The sequence below is a fragment of the Salvia splendens genome, chromosome 18 (genome assembly GCF_004379255.2).
Source record: "Salvia splendens isolate huo1 chromosome 18, SspV2, whole genome shotgun sequence".
Classification (NCBI taxonomy): Eukaryota; Viridiplantae; Streptophyta; class Magnoliopsida; order Lamiales; family Lamiaceae; genus Salvia; species Salvia splendens.
This window is the reverse complement of record NC_056049.1, coordinates 1,275,578-1,294,103: the sequence shown is the minus strand read 5'-3', so window position 1 is coordinate 1,294,103 and position 18,526 is coordinate 1,275,578. Positions and strand designations below refer to the sequence as shown.

The following is an 18,526-nucleotide window of genomic DNA, read 5'->3' as shown; positions in this document are numbered from 1 at the left end:
TCTATTTATCTTCTTTTTCAGGCAAGTTTAAGAAAGATGAGCTGCAGCAGGTGTACTATAAATTTCCTCTACTGTGGTTCAATATGTGGTCAAAAGAGTAATAGTATCTTTTTTGTTGATTACTTTTCTGTTTGTTTTGGCAAAATCAAAGGAAGAAAGATAAGTGGAGGATAAGATGGCAATAAAGAAGAGAGACGAAAAACAAGAGATGGGTGAATAGTAGAGAAAGTGGAACCCAATGCCTTTTGAGGGGCCATCTGCTCTTAATTACACACAATTCCAAGAAGGAAGTAGTTGTGGTAGTTCTCTCTCGTTTTCTATTCTTCTTCTTCTTCTTCTCCATTCCAACTTCTCCCATCATCATTTTCCATCATTCTGTATGCTTACTAGAAACATAAAATATTATAATTAATTAATATTTAAGAATATAAAATTAAATATGAAATAGTATTAGGTAATGTAGATTAAAAAGTGCAGCAAGTAAAATTTAAACCCAGGCGTAGCGGTTTAAGTCTCTACTCCTAACCACATAAGCAATCGGGCTTTTATATAAAACGCACACGCAAAATACATATTTAAAGACGTACTTCATCTGTGCGTTTTTCCCACTTACGGAATTAAAGAAATCCCATTTTGAAGACCTTTTTCATGGATTGCACTCAAAATAGAAAGAAAGAAAGAAAGAAAAAACTTTTCCCTCAAATGTTAAAACAATATCATTAAAAAACCATTAGAATGTTCATATTTTCTAAATGAGGCATTCCAATATTCCAACAGTTATACGAAAGAAAACCTATGCAAGTTATGAATATACTGAATAAGCAAGCGTGTGACAACAAATTAAATTACAAAATAAAATTAAAAGAGCTTACAATTTTTCTTATCCGTGAAGGGAGAATTTGCATGCCTTTAAATTATGAGACCACAAATGCCAATCAAATCCCCGTCGTCATACCAAATAAGAGGACATGAGGTTCCAACTAATTTTCATGTGAGAAGGCATTGGGACAACGAAACGGAGGATGTCACGTTCCTCGGGATCCCCACAACTGTTTCTTGACCGCCGGTTGTGAAGCTCGATGAACTTAGCAATGTTGGGCAGCACCATCTCCCTACAATGTAGATGCAGAAGAGGAACTTTAGATAAGACACTACCTTTTTGGACATCCAGACCCTCGGGCCTCCGCATCTTGTAAGGTTCTCCAGTTGTGGCCTCGTAGTCTACCCTAGGGAGCTGCTTCCATCTGCTATGAATAAACCACCCGTATTTGTAGTCACCTACGATTGGAGTGCCAAGAGCTTCAGCGCAATGAACTCGTAGCTGCAGAAAACGTCGAGCCCATATGAGGAATAATGAAACATAAGCATATTAAGCAATTCACAAAATGATGACTCTTCAATAATGTTGGATATGTTCAGAAATTTCAACAGACAAAATGTTCTAAAATAGTGCCACGATTTACCTATGTCAAAGTTGTGCATGGTCATGATTAGGTCGCTATTGGAGACGGTGTGAAATGAAGAATATCAATATTAGCAAGCCTAATTCATCCTAAAAATTTGATATCACAGTAATATACAACCTTTGTACAATGCAAATATGTGCATGCGTGTGTATATGAAGCCATTGTGGATCCGCCTCAAAAATATATGAAGCCATTGTGGATCCGCCTCAAAAATATATGAAGCCATTGCAGATAAAACCACTTGAGTGTTGGACGTATTTTAAGTGAACTATAGCCCGAGCGAGAAGCAAACATTAAGAAGAAATTATGAACCTGATGTTTGCAGTTTGTACGTGGACGCAATTCAATCCATGAACATCCATTGATAATAGGGCCAAGCACACGATATTCAGTAATTGCTTCTTGGGAAGCTTCTAATCCTGAATTGTGAGCTAGAATGACCCTTTCGGTTTTCCCATCATCAAGAATAACCTGAAATCAACGATATCGAATGATCATGTCATAACCAGATATCAGGAGGCTATTTTAAGTTTTGGAGATACCTTTGTCAGTGGAGCGCAAATTAAGCCTTCTTTATGCTTGGGTGAACCGATGACCAATGCCCAATATCTCTGATAGGTGGAATCACAAGCATCATTCCATTCCTTTAACACACCCAAAAAAGAGGGGAAATCACAGTTAACATAACGCTAACAGAAAATCAGCAGCATTCCATAACATAATTGGGAATTCCAACACAGATTTAAGCACCTTAGAAAAGGACTTTGTTTTTTTCATTCCACTGAACAAACACTGAAGATAGGAAATGCTTTCCTTGGTTCTTCCCATTAGGAGGAGACCACTACTCTCTCTGTCAAGTCGACATACCTAAATTACACGTCGGATATGAATCAGAAAATTCAAAGGAACAACAGAGGTATGTCACAAGAGGGCCATAACCAAATCCATTTCGTAGACAGCTGCTCACCAACTTAGGGCCCTCATCATAATTGAACGATAACGATGCAGCAGCCAAGGCATCCATGCTGTTGTGAATTGGCACAGGTCCCTGTTTCACATAATGAATTAGCAACTCAAAGAGCATAAGAGTATACGTAGTAGAATTAGCAAAAAAAACGATGTTTTATAAGACTGTCAACGATGCTAACCTGTACAGGCAAGTTAGGAGGTTTGTTTAACACCAGTATAGCAGAGTCCTGAAATTAAAATGCAGCATATCATATTAAAGCGTCCAAATTTATTATAACACATCTATAGGCTAAACCAAATACGATAGCGTAGGTTCCTGTATCATTTTTAAAAACAGATATGAATAACCATTTCTTATTTACCAAGCAGACAGGCATACCTTGTACTTCACAAGTCTCTGTACGTATTCAATCTCATCAGCATTTGGATACTGTGTTGCACTTGGTATAACATCAAACCTTTTTGAGACTTTACTTTCAGCAACAGATACTGGGACGTGAACTCTAGCACCCACCTCCATGATGTCATTAGGTCTAATCTGCCCATACCCATTTCGGTTACAAAAGAAGTAATGTCAATATCAAGTAGAGTTTACGTATATAATTCATGTTCCAAAAACACTTTTGGTTTATACGACAATCTTTAGAAAGAATTATAAGATATTACCTTCTTCAAGGACATTGCTTGTCCTTCATAGCAACTTGACAGACCACTTGTACTCTGCACCTGATAAACCCCATAAGCAGTCTAATTTCAACAGTCTTAACATAAGAAGAGAAGACTAGGATTTACAATATTGCATAACTTGTTGTAGCTTTTCTCATATCAATATCCACACCAACTCTTTGTACTATTCGAAATTGTTTATAGAGTTTATGGATACTTGCTAAAGTGGGAATTGTACATCCAGGACCACAGTAATCGCAGTAATTTAAGTCATTCTCGAAGTGGATAATGTTACATAGTATATCCATGTAGTTCCAACCAACACAAATACAAAAAAACTGTATTAATGATGTTGAGATCAACTGCAACAATGTTTCTGAATAATAGCACAAGTGAGTAAAAATGTCAAACAGAAAAACAGACTATGCCACAAACTACGGAAGCAACAAAGGAGACCAAAGAGACAAGATACATACTAGGCCTTCATAAAAATGCTTCTGAATGACGAGTGGAGGGATGTCATTGAAGTAATATCTGAGCCAGCTAATGGCAGTGACATACGCAGCCGATGTCGAGTTCCTTCCAGGCAAAGGGTGGCCTGGAAATGGGGGCAGAGATAGCAGCTGCCGAGGTTTTGGACCCTCTTTCGGGCGGCCCAAGTGAACTATGTGATTTGATACTCGAATCACAGGTGAGGAATCAGGTGGTGGCACACGGATCCTTGACCGTGGCTTATGCCCAACTGCTGCTGATAAGGCTTCGCGACTTAGGAGCTTCTTCCGCATAATCTGGACTCGAATGTTACCAATTTTTCAACCGATTATTGACCAGTTATTCAGAAAATCAATTCATTTTTAAGGAGGAACATCCATCCTTTCTTTTGAAGTACTGCTAATAGATAGTATGATTTGAACTCGGTTTCGATGAAGGTAGAACGACGAAGGAGCTAGACTTTTCCTGTGACATTCCCAGTTCAGCTCAAAGAAGACATTGGAGATTAATGTTTTAAAACTGATCCTTTCCTGTTCCAAGCTAACAAAATGAGGATTTCTAGATAGCTAAGTTATTGGAACTTAATGTTGGGGATTAACACTCAAAATTCCCTATCATGATTGAATTTTTATTTCAGAATTCATGATTAATTCAGGCTAATTCCCTCAATTATCAAACAAATTGAACTCTTGCATCAATACTCCCCATAACCGACAAGTGTTCAAAGAATATACCAGCGGTGGTTATGGAGATAGGCTGCTTTCGGCGGCGTAGGAGGAGACGGCGGAGACGGCTGGAGATGTGGCCGAGAACAAAGCAAAGGCGGCTGTTCTGTTCTCCTTCCCAGTTTCAAGTCTGTGTTAGATTTACATACAGAGGCAGCTGAACTTGGTAGCTTTCCTCATTTTCCCTCCTTAATTCGCTATTATAATATTGAACAAACAAAATAATTTTTATTTATTTATCTTATTTTAATTCAGAAAAGAATATGGAAAAAGTTGATAAAATATAAATCATACTATACGTTAATTTAATTTAATATAATTTAATTTAATTTAATTTAATTTAATTTAATTTAATTTAATTTAATTTAATTTAATTTAATTTAATTTAATTTAATGAGTTAATAAATATGAGATCCATTTATTGAAATGAACATAGAACCTTTTTGGATGATAGTATCAAAATAACATTGAACCTTTATTTCGAGCCTAAAATATAGGTTCGATTAATATTTATAAATTTTGCAAAAGTAGTTTTTAATTATAATGTTCAAATCTTATTTTGCCATTTGATTAATCAAAAAAGGAAATAAAATAAAATTGTAAAAAGGTTTAAGTTCAAATTTATTTATTGGCATAAAAAAATTCGAATAAAAAAAGAAAGCTTTGAATTCGCACAATATAAGAACCCTTTAAACCCTAAACCAATTCAATTTCTTCTAACCATTCCTTGCCGATCAACAATGGATGCTCAGCCCGAACCAGTCAACTACATCTGCGGAGGTTCTATTTTTCACTCTTTGAATCACATGCTTAAGCAATTCGTAGTTTCAATTTTTGTGCGCGTAATTGTAATTGAGGCGTGTGTGTGTGTTCGTTGAATTTTGTTGCGTTTAACTTGAATATTGTGGACGAAATTGAACCGTGGCGTTTCAGATTGTGGGCAAGAGAACACGCTGAAGCAAGGTGATGTGATTCAGTGCCGCGAATGTGGCTACCGTATCCTCTACAAGAAACGCACCCGCCGCAGTAATTTTCTTCTCGAAACTCGTTTGATTTTGTCGATTTTTATGGCAGCTGTTTGCTAAATTATAAATTTGGGGATTTATTTAAGTTCTTAGGTTAGAGTTTCACAGGCAGCATTAGATGACTGTTTCCGGTAAATTTTGAGACAAGGCTTGTTTTTGTTGGTTGTTTTGGGGGCATTTGGTTCAAACTATTCGTTCACGATGGTAATTCTATGTGGGTTTTGAGAGGTTAGGATGGTAAGTCACCTTGATTATTGAAGTAGCAGTTCATGAAATTGATGGATTAATACCATTCATGACTAATACAACTATATATCATGCTTGAGTATTTTATCTGTCACAAGGATTTTTGCAAATCCTAGACATGAATCAGACAAGTCAATCTAAATTTTTTAAAATATTTCAGGTCTTTAGAAGTAAACCAAAAGATTAATGTATCAGGCTAATCTTCAACAGTAAATGCCCCGCCCCTTGAGTAGTACTAATAGGAATGACTCTCTATAATCACATTTCACATCCCCTTATTTCATTGACTAGAATTGGCAGAGTCATTTTTACCTGTTGTTGGGTTGAAGCCTTTTAAGGTTAAACCGCTGCTTCTTTTTCTTCCACTACGAATACTTTGTATTGCTTGGTGTTGGATCATTTCAGTCTTTTACAGGACGAATGTGCTGTTATAGTTACTACTTTCTTCATGTCAGTACTCTGACTCATCTGTTTGATCAAAGAAATTCTATTGCTGAGTTGCTTTTGCATGCCGAGTAAGATGGTTTTCGGTTCTACATAAGGGTTCTAGAAATATTTGTCTGTATGGGGGGATCACTTGTTGATTTGTGCATAAAATTGTTTCAGTTTTGATCAATATACTCTGCTTTACTAGACTTAGAAGTACACAGTTTGCACTTTTATCACCCTTTGTGGAACCATGCTGTGGGTTACTGTGTAATCGTCTTAGATGATGGCTTTTATTGCTCAAGCTGCATAATCAGGTTTTATGTGTTGATATCATCATGCATTGAATCATAGAATTGAATGTGTGGAAAACTCAATCATCTCAACTCTGATGCCAAGTTTATAATCATAGTTTAGTCTGTTTAGATGGATCATCCAAAGGGAACATAGGAGTCCTCTCTACTTCCTTCTCCTCACCATTGTGAAGGCACTATTGTTTAACTCGATTGCAGAAAATTCCCTATCTATATTTGTCTTGATAATCTAATTGGTAATCTCTACTTAATTCATTTATCTTTGACTCCTGCAGTTGTCCAGTACGAAGCTCGCTGAAGAAGTTTTCCTAGCAACGCATGGTGATGGTCTACATATGACAGCTCTCTTTGTGTGATACCTAAAACTTGATATATGAATTCAACTTGGTGCTGATGACTTCTCTTTAGCAATGAGTTTGATATCACTACTTTGTGTTTTGGATCTTTAGTTTAGCAGTTATACTAAACTTAATATTCTGTTATCAGCAACCTACCTACTTGTTTGGTCTATGTTGGGATTGTTCGTCATTATATGCTTGCTTCTATTTGTTCATGAGTTGTATGTTGATAAATTGATTTATATAATTATGTAAAGGGTTAATAGTGGAAAAATACATACTCCTCCGTCCAGTATTAAATGTCTCATCTCTGACCTGTATAGGTTTAAGAAATTGTTTAACTTATAAAAAAAATGGATTATATAAGTTAGTGGTGTTGGTTTATAATAAAATGTGAGAGAAATGAGTTAGTGTCATGTATTAAAGTAAAAGTGAAATTAGACATTTTATACTCCCTCCGTCCCGAGCTACTCGCTCATTTCCTTTTCGGCACGGAGATTAAAGAATGAGTGTATAGGAAAGTCAAAAATGACGGCTGTAGGTGAAAATTTTTACTAAAAATGGAAAGAGTGCAAGTAACTTGGGACGCCCAAAAAGGAAATACGTGCGAGTAGTGCGGGACGGAGGGAGTAGTAAAGAGACCAAAAAAAAAGAAATATGAGATATTTAATTGGTGGAGGGATGAGTAAAAAACATACACAAACCTAAAATTTGGACCACAAACATCTAAAGTCAAAAGTTAATCCAACCAACTTATTTGATAACTCAAATCAATAGTTCAAGTCACCGCAACCATATGGTATTAATGAAGAATCATTAACGATACTATTTCAAAAATAAATAAATTAAAAGGCAATCTCTCGGGGCGAGCCTCGTTAAAACCTCTATAAACGATCTGGAAATCAGTGGCAAATCACCAAGCTAGGGAGGAAAAATAGTTAAATTATAATTTTCATTACATATTCTAAAATTGTTATTTTCTTTACATCATTACGTAAAAGTCAAATTTTTCTAGATATTAAATAATTTTTTCCAAAATTACAATTCTAAATACTCGGAGTAACTTTACCATGTTTTAAATATGCTAATCACCATAAAAATAACTATTTTGGTGTATTTAATAATATGATAGTTGCATCTACCTCCCCCACAAGCATGAGATCCCTAGAAGGCTAGAACCAAAGTATACATAATTCTTATTAATTATTACAAAAATATATATAACCCATATTGACACACTATACACCACAAACTACTATTCCTTGCTATAGATTAGCACCCAAAAATACAGCTTAGTCTATAATCTAAATATTTGATTAATCCACAATCCAAAATACAGCTCAAGTGGTCCATACATAACCAAGCAGATGAGATTCCCAATTATCAGAAGATGCAAATAGATGTGATTGGTGAATTCACAAAGAAAATTAAGCCTATTAATTTGTCTAATCTAATCATACCATCCTTCCTAGCCTTCTCCCATTGCTATATAAATTCATTTAGTTACAACAAGTTATTTAACACAACCCCCTCTAACCCTATTAGTTAATTCCCCCCCCCCCCCCAAAAAAAAAGAAGAAAAGGAAAAAAATGAGTCCTCTAAGCATTAGCTTGATTGTAATGTTATGTTTGTTGATAGCATCAATGGTGATATGGGTATGGAAAGTGTTGAATTGGGTGTGGATTAGGCCGAAAAAGATCGAAAAACGGCTTAGGGCGCAAGGCCTAGCCGGAAACCCTTACCGGCTGCTTTATGAAGACACCAACGACATGGCCGCCATGATCAAGGAGGCGAAATCCAAGCCGATCAAACTCTCCGACGACGTCGTGCCGAGGGTTTTGCCACTACGCCACCACATTATCAATAAATACGGTACATATATATACCATAGTAATAACCATGCATGATTTATTTATTGCTATCTTTATTGTTATTATTAACTATTACTAGCACTTTTCTTTATTTATTTGCTACTAGCATTTGGTCACTAATTATAATCTGACTACATGATTGAGCTACTTGTCGTTTAAGTACACACTCGATTTTATTATATTTTTCTTCTTCGATTTACACTACAAGTTGCTCAAGTAAATTCTTTAAGAATTCTTTTCTTTTTTGCTACTTGATTTTTTGATGCATGAACTAGGAGAATAAATAACTTGATCAACCGTACCATGACAGCTAAATGTGTTTATCTTTTGGTGTGATTTATTTCAAATATATATTCTCTTTGTCCCGCCCGACTTGACTCATTTCTTCTGAACACGCGCGAAAAAATAAAATTGTAGTGTAAATACGTATGACCCACATAGGTATATTATAAAATGGTTAATACTTGGGACCAAAGGAATCAAGTTTGAGCCCCGTGCCATTTCGTGCTTCAAGGAAAAAAATTAAAAATAGGGAAAAAAAGTAAAAAAATAAAAATTCAACCACAACATAAAAACATCAATGTGTTTAGTTTAATAAGTGAAATTTATGAGATTCATTTTCTTCAATATATAATCTGCCGAGATAATAAATGAAATTAATTTGTGTAGGAAAAGCATCATTCATATGGATTGGACCAGTTGCAAGAGTACTGATAATGGAGCCTGAGCTTCTAAAGAAAATCTTGATCAACAACCACATTTTCAAGAAGCCAACACACAACCCTCTTGCCCAGTTCCTCGTCTGTGGATTAGCTGGCTACGAGGATGAAAAGTGGGCTAAGCATAGACGAATCATTAATTTCTACGTCGAAAACCTCAAGGTAATTAATTAATCGGGATAATAGTAACTTTAATCACAAAATTTTGTCAAATTTTGGTCAGTCTGATAAATTTTGGAATTTTTTTTTAAATCACAAACTGTATTTTTTAAAATTGTCTTATCCATATACAAAATGATGTTTTTTTCCATGCTTCAAAAGACGTTATTTATTAAAATTGTCATATGAAATCTAGTAAAATTCTGGTCCCATAAGATTTGAAAACAAAAAAAATTAATCATAAATATTCAATTTTTCTCAACTGTTTTATCCATATTCTGCATATACAAATGACGTTTTAGCCGATGCTCAAAATGACGTTTCATCACCAAGAACGTCGTTTGTACACGGATAAGACTAATGAGAAAAATCTAGAGTTCATGTCTGAAAAATCAAAACTTGACTTAATAAATGGACTTACCTGAATTTGATTAAATTTGTGTTTTAAATGACAATTATGGCTAATCTATTTAATCAATCTATAATTCAACGATATAATTATCTAATTTCGACAAGATTATTTCAGCACATGGTACCTGCGATGCACACGAGTTGTGAGGAAATGCAGGGCGGATCTAAATGTTATTAAAGAGGGGCATTCATAGAGATAGAGGTGCAGTCACATTTTGAGGATTTAACCACTGAAATTATATCAAGAACTGCTTTTGGAAGTAGACATGAATAGGGAAGGAGGATTTTCGAGCTCCAGAAAGAGCAGTCGGAGCTCACGCGCCAAGTTCTGCAGTCGGTTTACATCCCCGGATGGAGGTACGTTTAAACACACGAACTTTCACAAAATTCTGGTTTTGCACATCAACTATTGTTCTACCTACATAACTTTTAGTTTGTAGCAATGGATCGCAAATCAATTTCTATGGCAATTTTGTAATAAAATGCAAGTCAATCAAATAGTATTTGTTCACATTGAATACATGAATGAGAAAAAATGTTGAAAAAAAATAAGGGTAATTAGTTTCTGATTTAGCTGAAATTGTCAATTTTGGAAAATCTCAGACATCAAAATTTATGATTTTTACTACCAAAATTTGAGTTTGTACAGAAATCTAGAATTCGGACAAAACTCGTGATATTAACAACAATTCCTAAAAAATGATAACAACCAATGACTTAGAAACCAATTTATTAATTGCTATCCAAATAAAAAAGGTAATAACGGCTTAGTTCTATATTCCTACTATTTTTATTTAATAATTTAATATGATTATGGTTGACGATTTAGGGTTTTTTTGAATAAACATAATTTATTTCTTTCATGAAAACGTATAAAGTCACTGTATTCGCTGTGAAATTACTTCTTCTAAAACGAATAAAATTTTTGCTCAACACGAGATTGAACCCGAAACATGAAAGTTTCCCTACAAAATTTGCAAAATCAGATACATCCCAACGAAGAGAAACAGGAGAATGAAAGAGATCAACAATCAACTCTGCCGGCAGCTGAGGGGAATCATCAACAAACGAGAAGAGTCGATGAGAAAGGGAGAGTGCGCAGACGACGACTTGCTAGGCATCTTGCTGAAGTCGAACGAGAGAGAGATTCGCGAGAATGATGGAAGCAGCAGCGCCGGGATGAGCATCGAGGAAGTGGTGGAGGAATGCAAGACATTCTACTTATCCGGGCAAGAGAGCACATCCAATCTGTTGTCGTGGACGATGATGTTGTTGGAGCAAGCTAGGGGTTAGGTCTTTAGGGTTTTCAGAGATGGAGAGCCTCATTTTGATGGATTGAATCGTCTCAAAGTTGTAAGTTCACACTCAATTCTTGTTATAACTAATTATCACAACTTGTGTTTGCTCGCGAGTATATGCGTTGTTGCTCTTTTTTTTAGGCTTTTGTCGGGTTTTGCTTGTCCTTGTGCTTTTCAGAGTAGTTGATCTTTTGCGTACGTTCATGAATAGTCTTATGTTGTGTCGCGTACTGCTTTGGGTAACTTACTTAATCTGAATTATTGACCGCTTTAGGGTTAATAGTGGGTTTAATTTGAATTTATTTTTATAGAACATCAATAATGTCGAAAATTTGTCTCATTTCGTCCTGCATAAGAAATCGTGACATTGGGATAACATGTTTCTCGAGCTAGGATATCAGAGCTATTACCGAAGTAAATGCATATTTACTCGGAATATCTAGAATAAATTCATTGAATTGTGGGGCCATCCTCACGTGAGGACGCATTTGGATCGTATCTAAATTGCATCCAAAGTTGTTTAATCCCCAATTCGAGATGTCCCCATATATAAGGACGTCCTCACGTGAGACCACCTTAAAATTTTTATAATCTAAATTAGTAAATGACAAAATGGAAATTAATCAGCTTAGAAAAATAAAACGAAAAAGCTTTCTCTATAATCGGAGTATTTACCATAATTCTAAATTAACACATGTAAAATTTTAAAATATATTACAACTTACATTTTTTATAATTTATTTTTTTATAAAAAAGTTCGATTTTAACACTGTCAAAAATATTTTTCTGTGTTCGCCCCTGCAGTTGACTATGATTTTGTACGAGGTTCTGAGGCTATACCCTCCAGCAATAATATTCAACCGCATCCTTGAAAACGAGACGGAGCTCGGGAACATGCGCCTCCCCGGCGGAGTGTACGTGCTGCTGCCGATAATCCTGATCCACCGCGACAAGCAGCTGTGGGGCGAAGACGTCGACGAGTTCAAGGGAAAGATTTTCCGAAGGGATTGCCAAAGCAACACAGAATCAGCTCTCCTTCTTCCCCTTCAGCTGGGGCCCTAGGGTTTGCATCGGCAACAATTTTGCCCTAATTGAGGCCAAGATGGCTCTGGCTATGATCTTCCCCCGCTTCTCGTTCGAGCTCTCCCCGGCTTACACGCACGCGCCGTCGTTCGTCGTCTCTCTCCAGCCACAACACGGGATTCATCTCACCTTAAGGAGACTCCATAAATGATTTTTATTGTATTTTATGTTTATGCTTTTCTTTGGCTTGTGTTGATACTCATTTAATATTACCAAATCTCATGTGAATTGAAATGCTTTTTTTTTCTTTGGTTAGTTATCTGTAAAATCATGAAGTGTGATTAAATTCTGGTTTATCCGACATTTTCCAAAATTTGAATAACAAATAATGAAGTTTCAAAAATCTCAATTGTTCCATTTGATCAAATTTATGCTTTTATTTTTAATTCTTAAGCTCACAATTATGTCCGTTAGTTGTCTACGTCGTCACATTAATATACACTTACATCACTTTTTATCGACAACACCAATATTTTACACGTGTGCACCAATTTAGCGTCGGATTTGACCTCAAAAAAAGTTACTACCATGGGATTATTGAATTTTTTTTTTAACTTCGTGATTTATCATTCAACTTTTAGATTTTTCCATATATTAAATTATTATATAAAAACATACACTATAACAAAAAAAAATGTATTCGTATATTTTGATAACGATATTTCCTTTTCATATACTCCATACAGTAAATTGCCATGGCGAGCTGGCAAATCGCCATATGGCCGCCTACTCCGCTAGCTTTCGATGTCGCCCCTAAGAAGAAGTTCATCGGCCCATGTTTGAAGCCTACGTATACGGGTCGAGCTGCCAGCTGCCCAAGTCATATCAAAACAAATAATTAAGCCCATTATTCAATCCTCATTAGCCCAAGTGACCACTCAAAATGCCCAAAGGCCCAAACCAAGTAATCCAAAGCTCCAGCCACCAAGCCCAATCCATATTATTTTGGTCATTCATTTGTTGGCAAGTACTATGACTTGTGTGAATAGATATTATGGAAATGTACACAAATTAATAAATATAGAAAACTAAATACGAGTGAACTGAATCAATTGATACTATTGTATCCAAGCCCCTTGGCCTAGCGGTAAAGGGTGCTTAGATACCGCGTCCATCCTGGAGGTCACGAGTTCGACCCCTGGGAGGCGCAACTTGGGATTAATTTCCCTTGGGGGTGATAGTTTACTAGCCAGGTACCATGTTTGGGGCTGGCAAGTTTACCGTCTGTACCCAACCAGACAACGAAGCGCAGCTCGGTGGTAAGACGCTTCACCTCTAACATATAGGTCAGGGGTCCGAGTCATCTCGGGGTAGATGGGGAACCATCGTTGATCCTCTAAAAAAATAAAAAAAATTAAAAAAAATACTATTGTATACTATGAAGTCTAGAATAATTATGAAGGATAATAAAGCCAAAATGAGAGGAAGTCAAGCTTAAATTACAGTTTGAAAAGTCAAGCCTATAATTAAAAATAAAACCTAGAAAAAAAAATTAAAATTATTTCTTTAATCCTATAAAAAGTAGACATGTGTAGATAGGACTGCGGTAATAATTAAAACCAATTCAGCGCTTTCAGTTTTCTAATTTAAAAAAAATGGAAACAGGACAATTAATTATTTAAATTATAATGCTGCACGTAACAACTCAATAAATATGAGATTATTTACGTCACAGTAGTACCTTATAATTAAATATACAATGTACCCAAGAGATATAGAAATCTATGAAGAAAAAGAGACACAAAAGGATAGCCTCGAAAAAGTAAGAATAGTCAATCCTAAAAATCAAAAATAAAAACAAAGAAAATAAAATGAAACCCAATAAGATTTAGAAGTGGCCCATAATATGTTACTCGCGAAACAATTCATATCTCCCCATAATAACCAAACCCAGTAAATTGCAAATAAAACAAGGAAAACCCAAAAACTAAGCGATTCGTTAAAAAGTTACTAGTAAAGAAAAATATTAATGAAACCAGCCAATTAAAATGAAGAAAAAATTAGAGCTGTGATGCAAGAAGTGGTAAAATTTTAATTAAGGAAAGTCAACTAATATCTTTTAATTAGAAGATTTAATATATACTCCTAGACCCTAATATATATAGTACTCTCTATCTGTTTGCAATAAAAATTTGAGTGTGAATTTTAAAAAAGTAAATTCAACTTTTATAGAATATATTTGGATATACAATGTAGTACTTTGTATAATCGATTTTATCCTCAAAATGAAATAGAAATCCCCTATTTAAGATCATGCTATTCTGATATGAATCTTGTTCAAATAAAATAAGATGTCACACCACACTTTTACTCGTATCACTACCACACAAACCCCACTTAGCTTCCCCGCCGTCGTCGCATCCCATATGCTTCCACACCGGCTGCCACCCCCGTCGAGGAGATGTCGCCGTCTTGCTTGTAATAGCTCCAAGGGTGGAAAAGGGTAAGTAAGAACATTACACAGAACATATAAAGTTGCTATATTTAGAATTAAATAAATTGTATTCCGAGAAAAAATTTAAAAAAATTGTTTTTCATGCTATTCGGACTCTGGAGTTACCTTCCTCAAGAAATGTACTAATACATACTCTCGCAATATTTAGGATGGTCAGGTTCCATGCCATTGAACTACAAGTTCGAGAGTATGAGTTGGATCAATTTGGAATTGTGAATAATGCTGTTTATGCCAATTACTGTGAGACTAGTAAGCCTACTCCAAATCAATCATTTCTTGTATATGTAGCATATTACTTTTCATAATATTATTTGCAAATCATACAAACTCCCAAATACGCGACAGTAGAGAGATGTCAATCAGGTCAGTCTAGCGGACTTTCGGTCAATCCTAATCGAATTGCTGACTAATCAGACTATAAATTAATCGAGGCTATTAATTTCCAACTCTATTCCGAAAGAAAAAAGAAGCATGATCTTGTGAAAGGATGATTCTATTATTAATTATTTGGTGATTGAATAGGTATGTTCCAAGTCTTCTACATGATTGGATTCAGTGATGAAACATTACCAACACTCCTTGAGTCGTCATACAAATTCATTTCTCCTTTAAGGGTATGAAATATTTATTTAATTATACTAGTATTTAGTCATTAATTTTGAAGTTTATGAATATCAAAATGTACTGATAATTCATGGTTTACAAGAAATAAAATTAATCCTTTCTAGCTCTTAATTATCAATTGAAACTATTTAGAGTTTTTTCCATTAGTTTATTTAGAATCCTATGGTTAATCACCAATTTATGTGGACTATTTGTAACGTAAATAATCTTTGGTTTAATAAAATTAACGAAATGATTATTAGAATTTAGAAATGAAAAATAATTAGTGTGTGATTTTGACTGAAAAGTCCTCTCAACGGAGGTCAGATTACGGAACGAACCTGCCACCTGTTTGATAGAAAGCCTGAGAGAGCGTAAAACACCCCAAATCCTTGATCAAATAGAAACCTTGAAAGGAAAATTCATGGGGAAATTTAAGTGTTGTGTTTTCATGCTTTGAATTTTAAGTTGTGATTACAGAAGAGGGACAGGTTCTTGATCAAAGGGAGAATATATGAATGCTCTCCTGCTCGATTGTATTTTGAAAACTTCATTTTCAGACTACCAAATAAAGAGGTTTGTTCATATATATTTATTCAACATGATTTTAATGTTTTGGTGTCAAAGTTTGATTATTTTCTCCAACAAATTGTACATGAACATATTACCAAATGGAGAATGGGTTTAGATAATCAACATAGCTTAATAATTTTAAAATATGAAAAAACCCAAAAGGAGTTGGCCCGTTTAGGTACAGCCAATAATATTAATATGAGTAATTATTATTGTGATATCAATTAATAATTTATTTAAAGATTTTAATTAATTTTTTAACTTATGGTTCACATTATAATTATTATAATAATAATAACTATAATATATTTATTTTTTTATTTTTTTTCAGTTCGTAATAATTTATAAAGCAAATTTTAATTTGACTTTTAAAACTATGGATATTTTTATATTGTTATTGTTATTATTATCTCAATTAGTAGTTTAATCCAAATATTCTCTCTCTAACTCATCTAAAACTTAAATAATACTCCATATGTCCCACGTTACTTGAATCACTTCTTGTTTGCACTCGTTTTGAAAAATATATATATGTAATAAATAGTTAAAGTGAAAATAGAGTAAAGTAAGAGAGAGAATACTAACGAGAAGACTCTCTTCTGCATTATTCTTTCTTTTATTTTAATTTATCTTCACTTTAACTATTTATTATTATTTTTCCAAAATAAATGAGAAAAAATGAGTCAAGTACGTGGGACGAATGGAGTCCTATAACTTCAGAATCTTAACAACTTTTCTTGATATTTTCAACCAAATAGTAAGTAATCATATACTCCATCCGTTTCTTCATAGTTGAGTCATTTTTCCATTTCGGGAAGTTTCTTCATAGTTGAGTCATTTCCATATATAGTAATTATTTTCTCTTTCTTACCTTACTCTCTCTTACTTTTTTCTCTCTACTTTATTCTCTTCACATTTTTCTCTCTCTTACTTATTTTATCTATTTATTCAACACACTCAACATCCATTTCTTAAACTCCGTACCGAAAAGTTTCGCCTCAACTATGGTGAAACGGAAGGAGTACTCCGTATTTATGAATCATATTTCTCAATGTGTTGATTTTTACTATGGAACGTACCAAAATGGCAAAATGACTCTATTACTATGGAATGAACGGAGTACTTAATTTCCTCAAAGAGATAAGCATAAAATTTGGTGCACACTTTTATATTAGTTACACAAACTTATTCTTTGCCATGATTAGCAATTGAAATTTGTGATATAAAATTATATCAATTTTAAAACAATTTTATTTTTAACCCCTTATTTTTTGTGTAGCTTATTTTGGAGAATAAAGCTACCGCGGTTTTTCTTGACAAAAGTTCACACCCACTTCGTCTTCCTCCATTCGTCAAATCAAGAATCGATGAATTAAACAAAAGTGATAAGCAACATTTGCTGTAAATCATTGTTTATGTATGATTATACTATGTGTTAAAGTGTAATAATAAATATATGTAATAAATTGGACCTGTTTTGTTCATAGCATTAGTACCTTCCAATTCAATGTGTTTTGTACATTTGATCATCACTTCCAAGGCCCAATGGGCCTTCAAAAGCTATTCTGGCCCGAATGAACAGTGTCACTTTTAGCTATTGGGCTTAGTTAAATTATCCCTCAAAATTACACTAGGGTTTATTCAATGGTTGAGACAGAATATTGTCAAATGGTTAAAAAATTAAATTTTGAAAATAATCAACTACTAATACTTACTAGCTAAAATTAAACCAAATGCTGAAATAAATATAAATTCTACCTGGATATATATACTCAATCTAATTATAATTAAAAAGTAAAACTAAAATACAATAAATGAAATTGAATAAAAGGAAAACTTAAACTTAACAGCAGTAGCTAGATCTCAAGCATCCTTGGGAACTAAAAATTTCCTAATATCTCATTATTTAATTTCATCATAAGTGCATTTGCTTATACTTATATCTACTATTGGAGCTAACAAGTAACAACATTAAAAATTCTTCATTAATTACATCCAAAATGGTGAATAATGTCTTTTACCACATTCATACAAGCTTTCCTCTTTGTAGGTACAACCCCACCAAACCCTAATCCCTAAGCAAATTAAATTAAAGAGCTATATTCTTGAAGGTCCAATATATCATGCTGGAATTAAATACTTAGGAATTCACTAAACTGTTACTTGTAATAAATTAATTATATTTTATAGTTATTTTCTTGGTCGATGAGGGCTAGCCCAAATGATAAAATGTTTCCTTAATTAGCTTCTCTTTCAATTTGTACTACCTTTTATTATTATGCTATTTGTCAACAACTACTTTGTAACGTATATATATCCAATATACAATTAATAATATGAAACTATCAGTGTTTTTACGATTAAATTTGCAATTTTTGGTACCTTTTTCGGTTTTAATTTTATTTTAATTTTTATCTGTTTTTTTCAATATAAATCCTATTGCTTTAGTTTAGTTGTATAATAATTCTTTATTATTCACTAATATTCAGTTAGGCATTACAACTATTTATTTACATTCAATTTTTAAATTTTAGGTGATAATTTATTATATTAGGGTTGGTTATACCATAATTAGGCATATAGATTATAGGTCTCATAAGCTTCAGTTTTAGTAGTACTCCTTATTCATTGGAATTGACTAGATAATCACTTTTTATAATATGTAGATTCAAAATAACTAAATAAA

General features: G+C 33.9%; 2 protein-coding genes and 1 pseudogene across 3 annotated transcripts; 2 read left to right on the top strand and 1 right to left on the bottom strand.

Annotated features, from left to right (window-relative positions):
• Positions 1-249: 249 nt before the first annotated feature.
• LOC121776575 (RNA pseudouridine synthase 3, mitochondrial-like) lies at positions 250-8,475 on the bottom strand. 2 transcript variants are annotated; one of them, XM_042173768.1, is made up of 12 exons: positions 8,411-8,475; positions 4,328-4,515; positions 3,578-4,058; positions 3,102-3,161; positions 2,815-2,973; positions 2,615-2,662; positions 2,434-2,514; positions 2,217-2,333; positions 2,009-2,110; positions 1,779-1,937; positions 873-1,321; positions 250-386 (listed from the first exon to the last, which is right to left on the bottom strand). In XM_042173768.1, exons 3-11 carry the CDS (start codon positions 3,884-3,886, stop codon positions 950-952), a joined length of 1,407 nt encoding a protein of 468 aa, XP_042029702.1. In that variant the 5' UTR covers positions 3,887-4,058; positions 4,328-4,515; positions 8,411-8,475; the 3' UTR covers positions 250-386; positions 873-949. The 2 variants fall into 2 exon arrangements, with proteins under 2 accessions (XP_042029702.1, XP_042029701.1); XM_042173767.1 differs by having other exon boundaries at positions 3,578-3,889; positions 8,411-8,473.
• LOC121777827 lies at positions 8,258-12,360 on the top strand (annotated as a pseudogene).
• A 2,148-nt stretch (positions 12,361-14,508) lies between these two features.
• On the top strand, positions 14,509-17,376 carry LOC121776564 (acyl-acyl carrier protein thioesterase TE3, chloroplastic-like). The gene is made up of 5 exons (XM_042173754.1): positions 14,509-14,652; positions 14,813-14,913; positions 15,187-15,278; positions 15,748-15,843; positions 17,120-17,376. The coding sequence occupies exons 1-5, from the start codon at positions 14,576-14,578 to the stop codon at positions 17,243-17,245; spliced, it is 492 nt and encodes a 163-aa protein (XP_042029688.1). The 5' UTR covers positions 14,509-14,575; the 3' UTR covers positions 17,246-17,376.
• The last annotated feature ends 1,150 nt before the right edge of the window (positions 17,377-18,526 follow it).

What these genes read in the sequence shown, in the direction of transcription:
- LOC121776575 (XM_042173768.1), bottom strand. Translation starts at nt 3,886, where the DNA reads ATGCGGAAGAAGCTCCTAAGTCGCGAAGCCTTATCAGCAGCAGTTGGG. An exon ending in AAGCAATGTCCTTGAAGAAG is followed by an intron (nt 2,974 to 3,101) that starts GTAATATCTTAT and finishes GGGTATGGGCAG; the next exon opens with ATTAGACCTAATGACATCAT. An exon ending in CTCCTAACTTGCCTGTACAG is followed by an intron (nt 2,515 to 2,614) that starts GTTAGCATCGTT and finishes TATGTGAAACAG; the next exon opens with GGACCTGTGCCAATTCACAA.
- LOC121776564 (XM_042173754.1), top strand. Translation starts at nt 14,576, where the DNA reads ATGCTTCCACACCGGCTGCCACCCCCGTCGAGGAGATGTCGCCGTCTT. An exon ending in TGCCAATTACTGTGAGACTA is followed by an intron (nt 14,914 to 15,186) that starts GTAAGCCTACTC and finishes GTGATTGAATAG; the next exon opens with GTATGTTCCAAGTCTTCTAC. An exon ending in AATTCATTTCTCCTTTAAGG is followed by an intron (nt 15,279 to 15,747) that starts GTATGAAATATT and finishes TTGTGATTACAG; the next exon opens with AAGAGGGACAGGTTCTTGAT.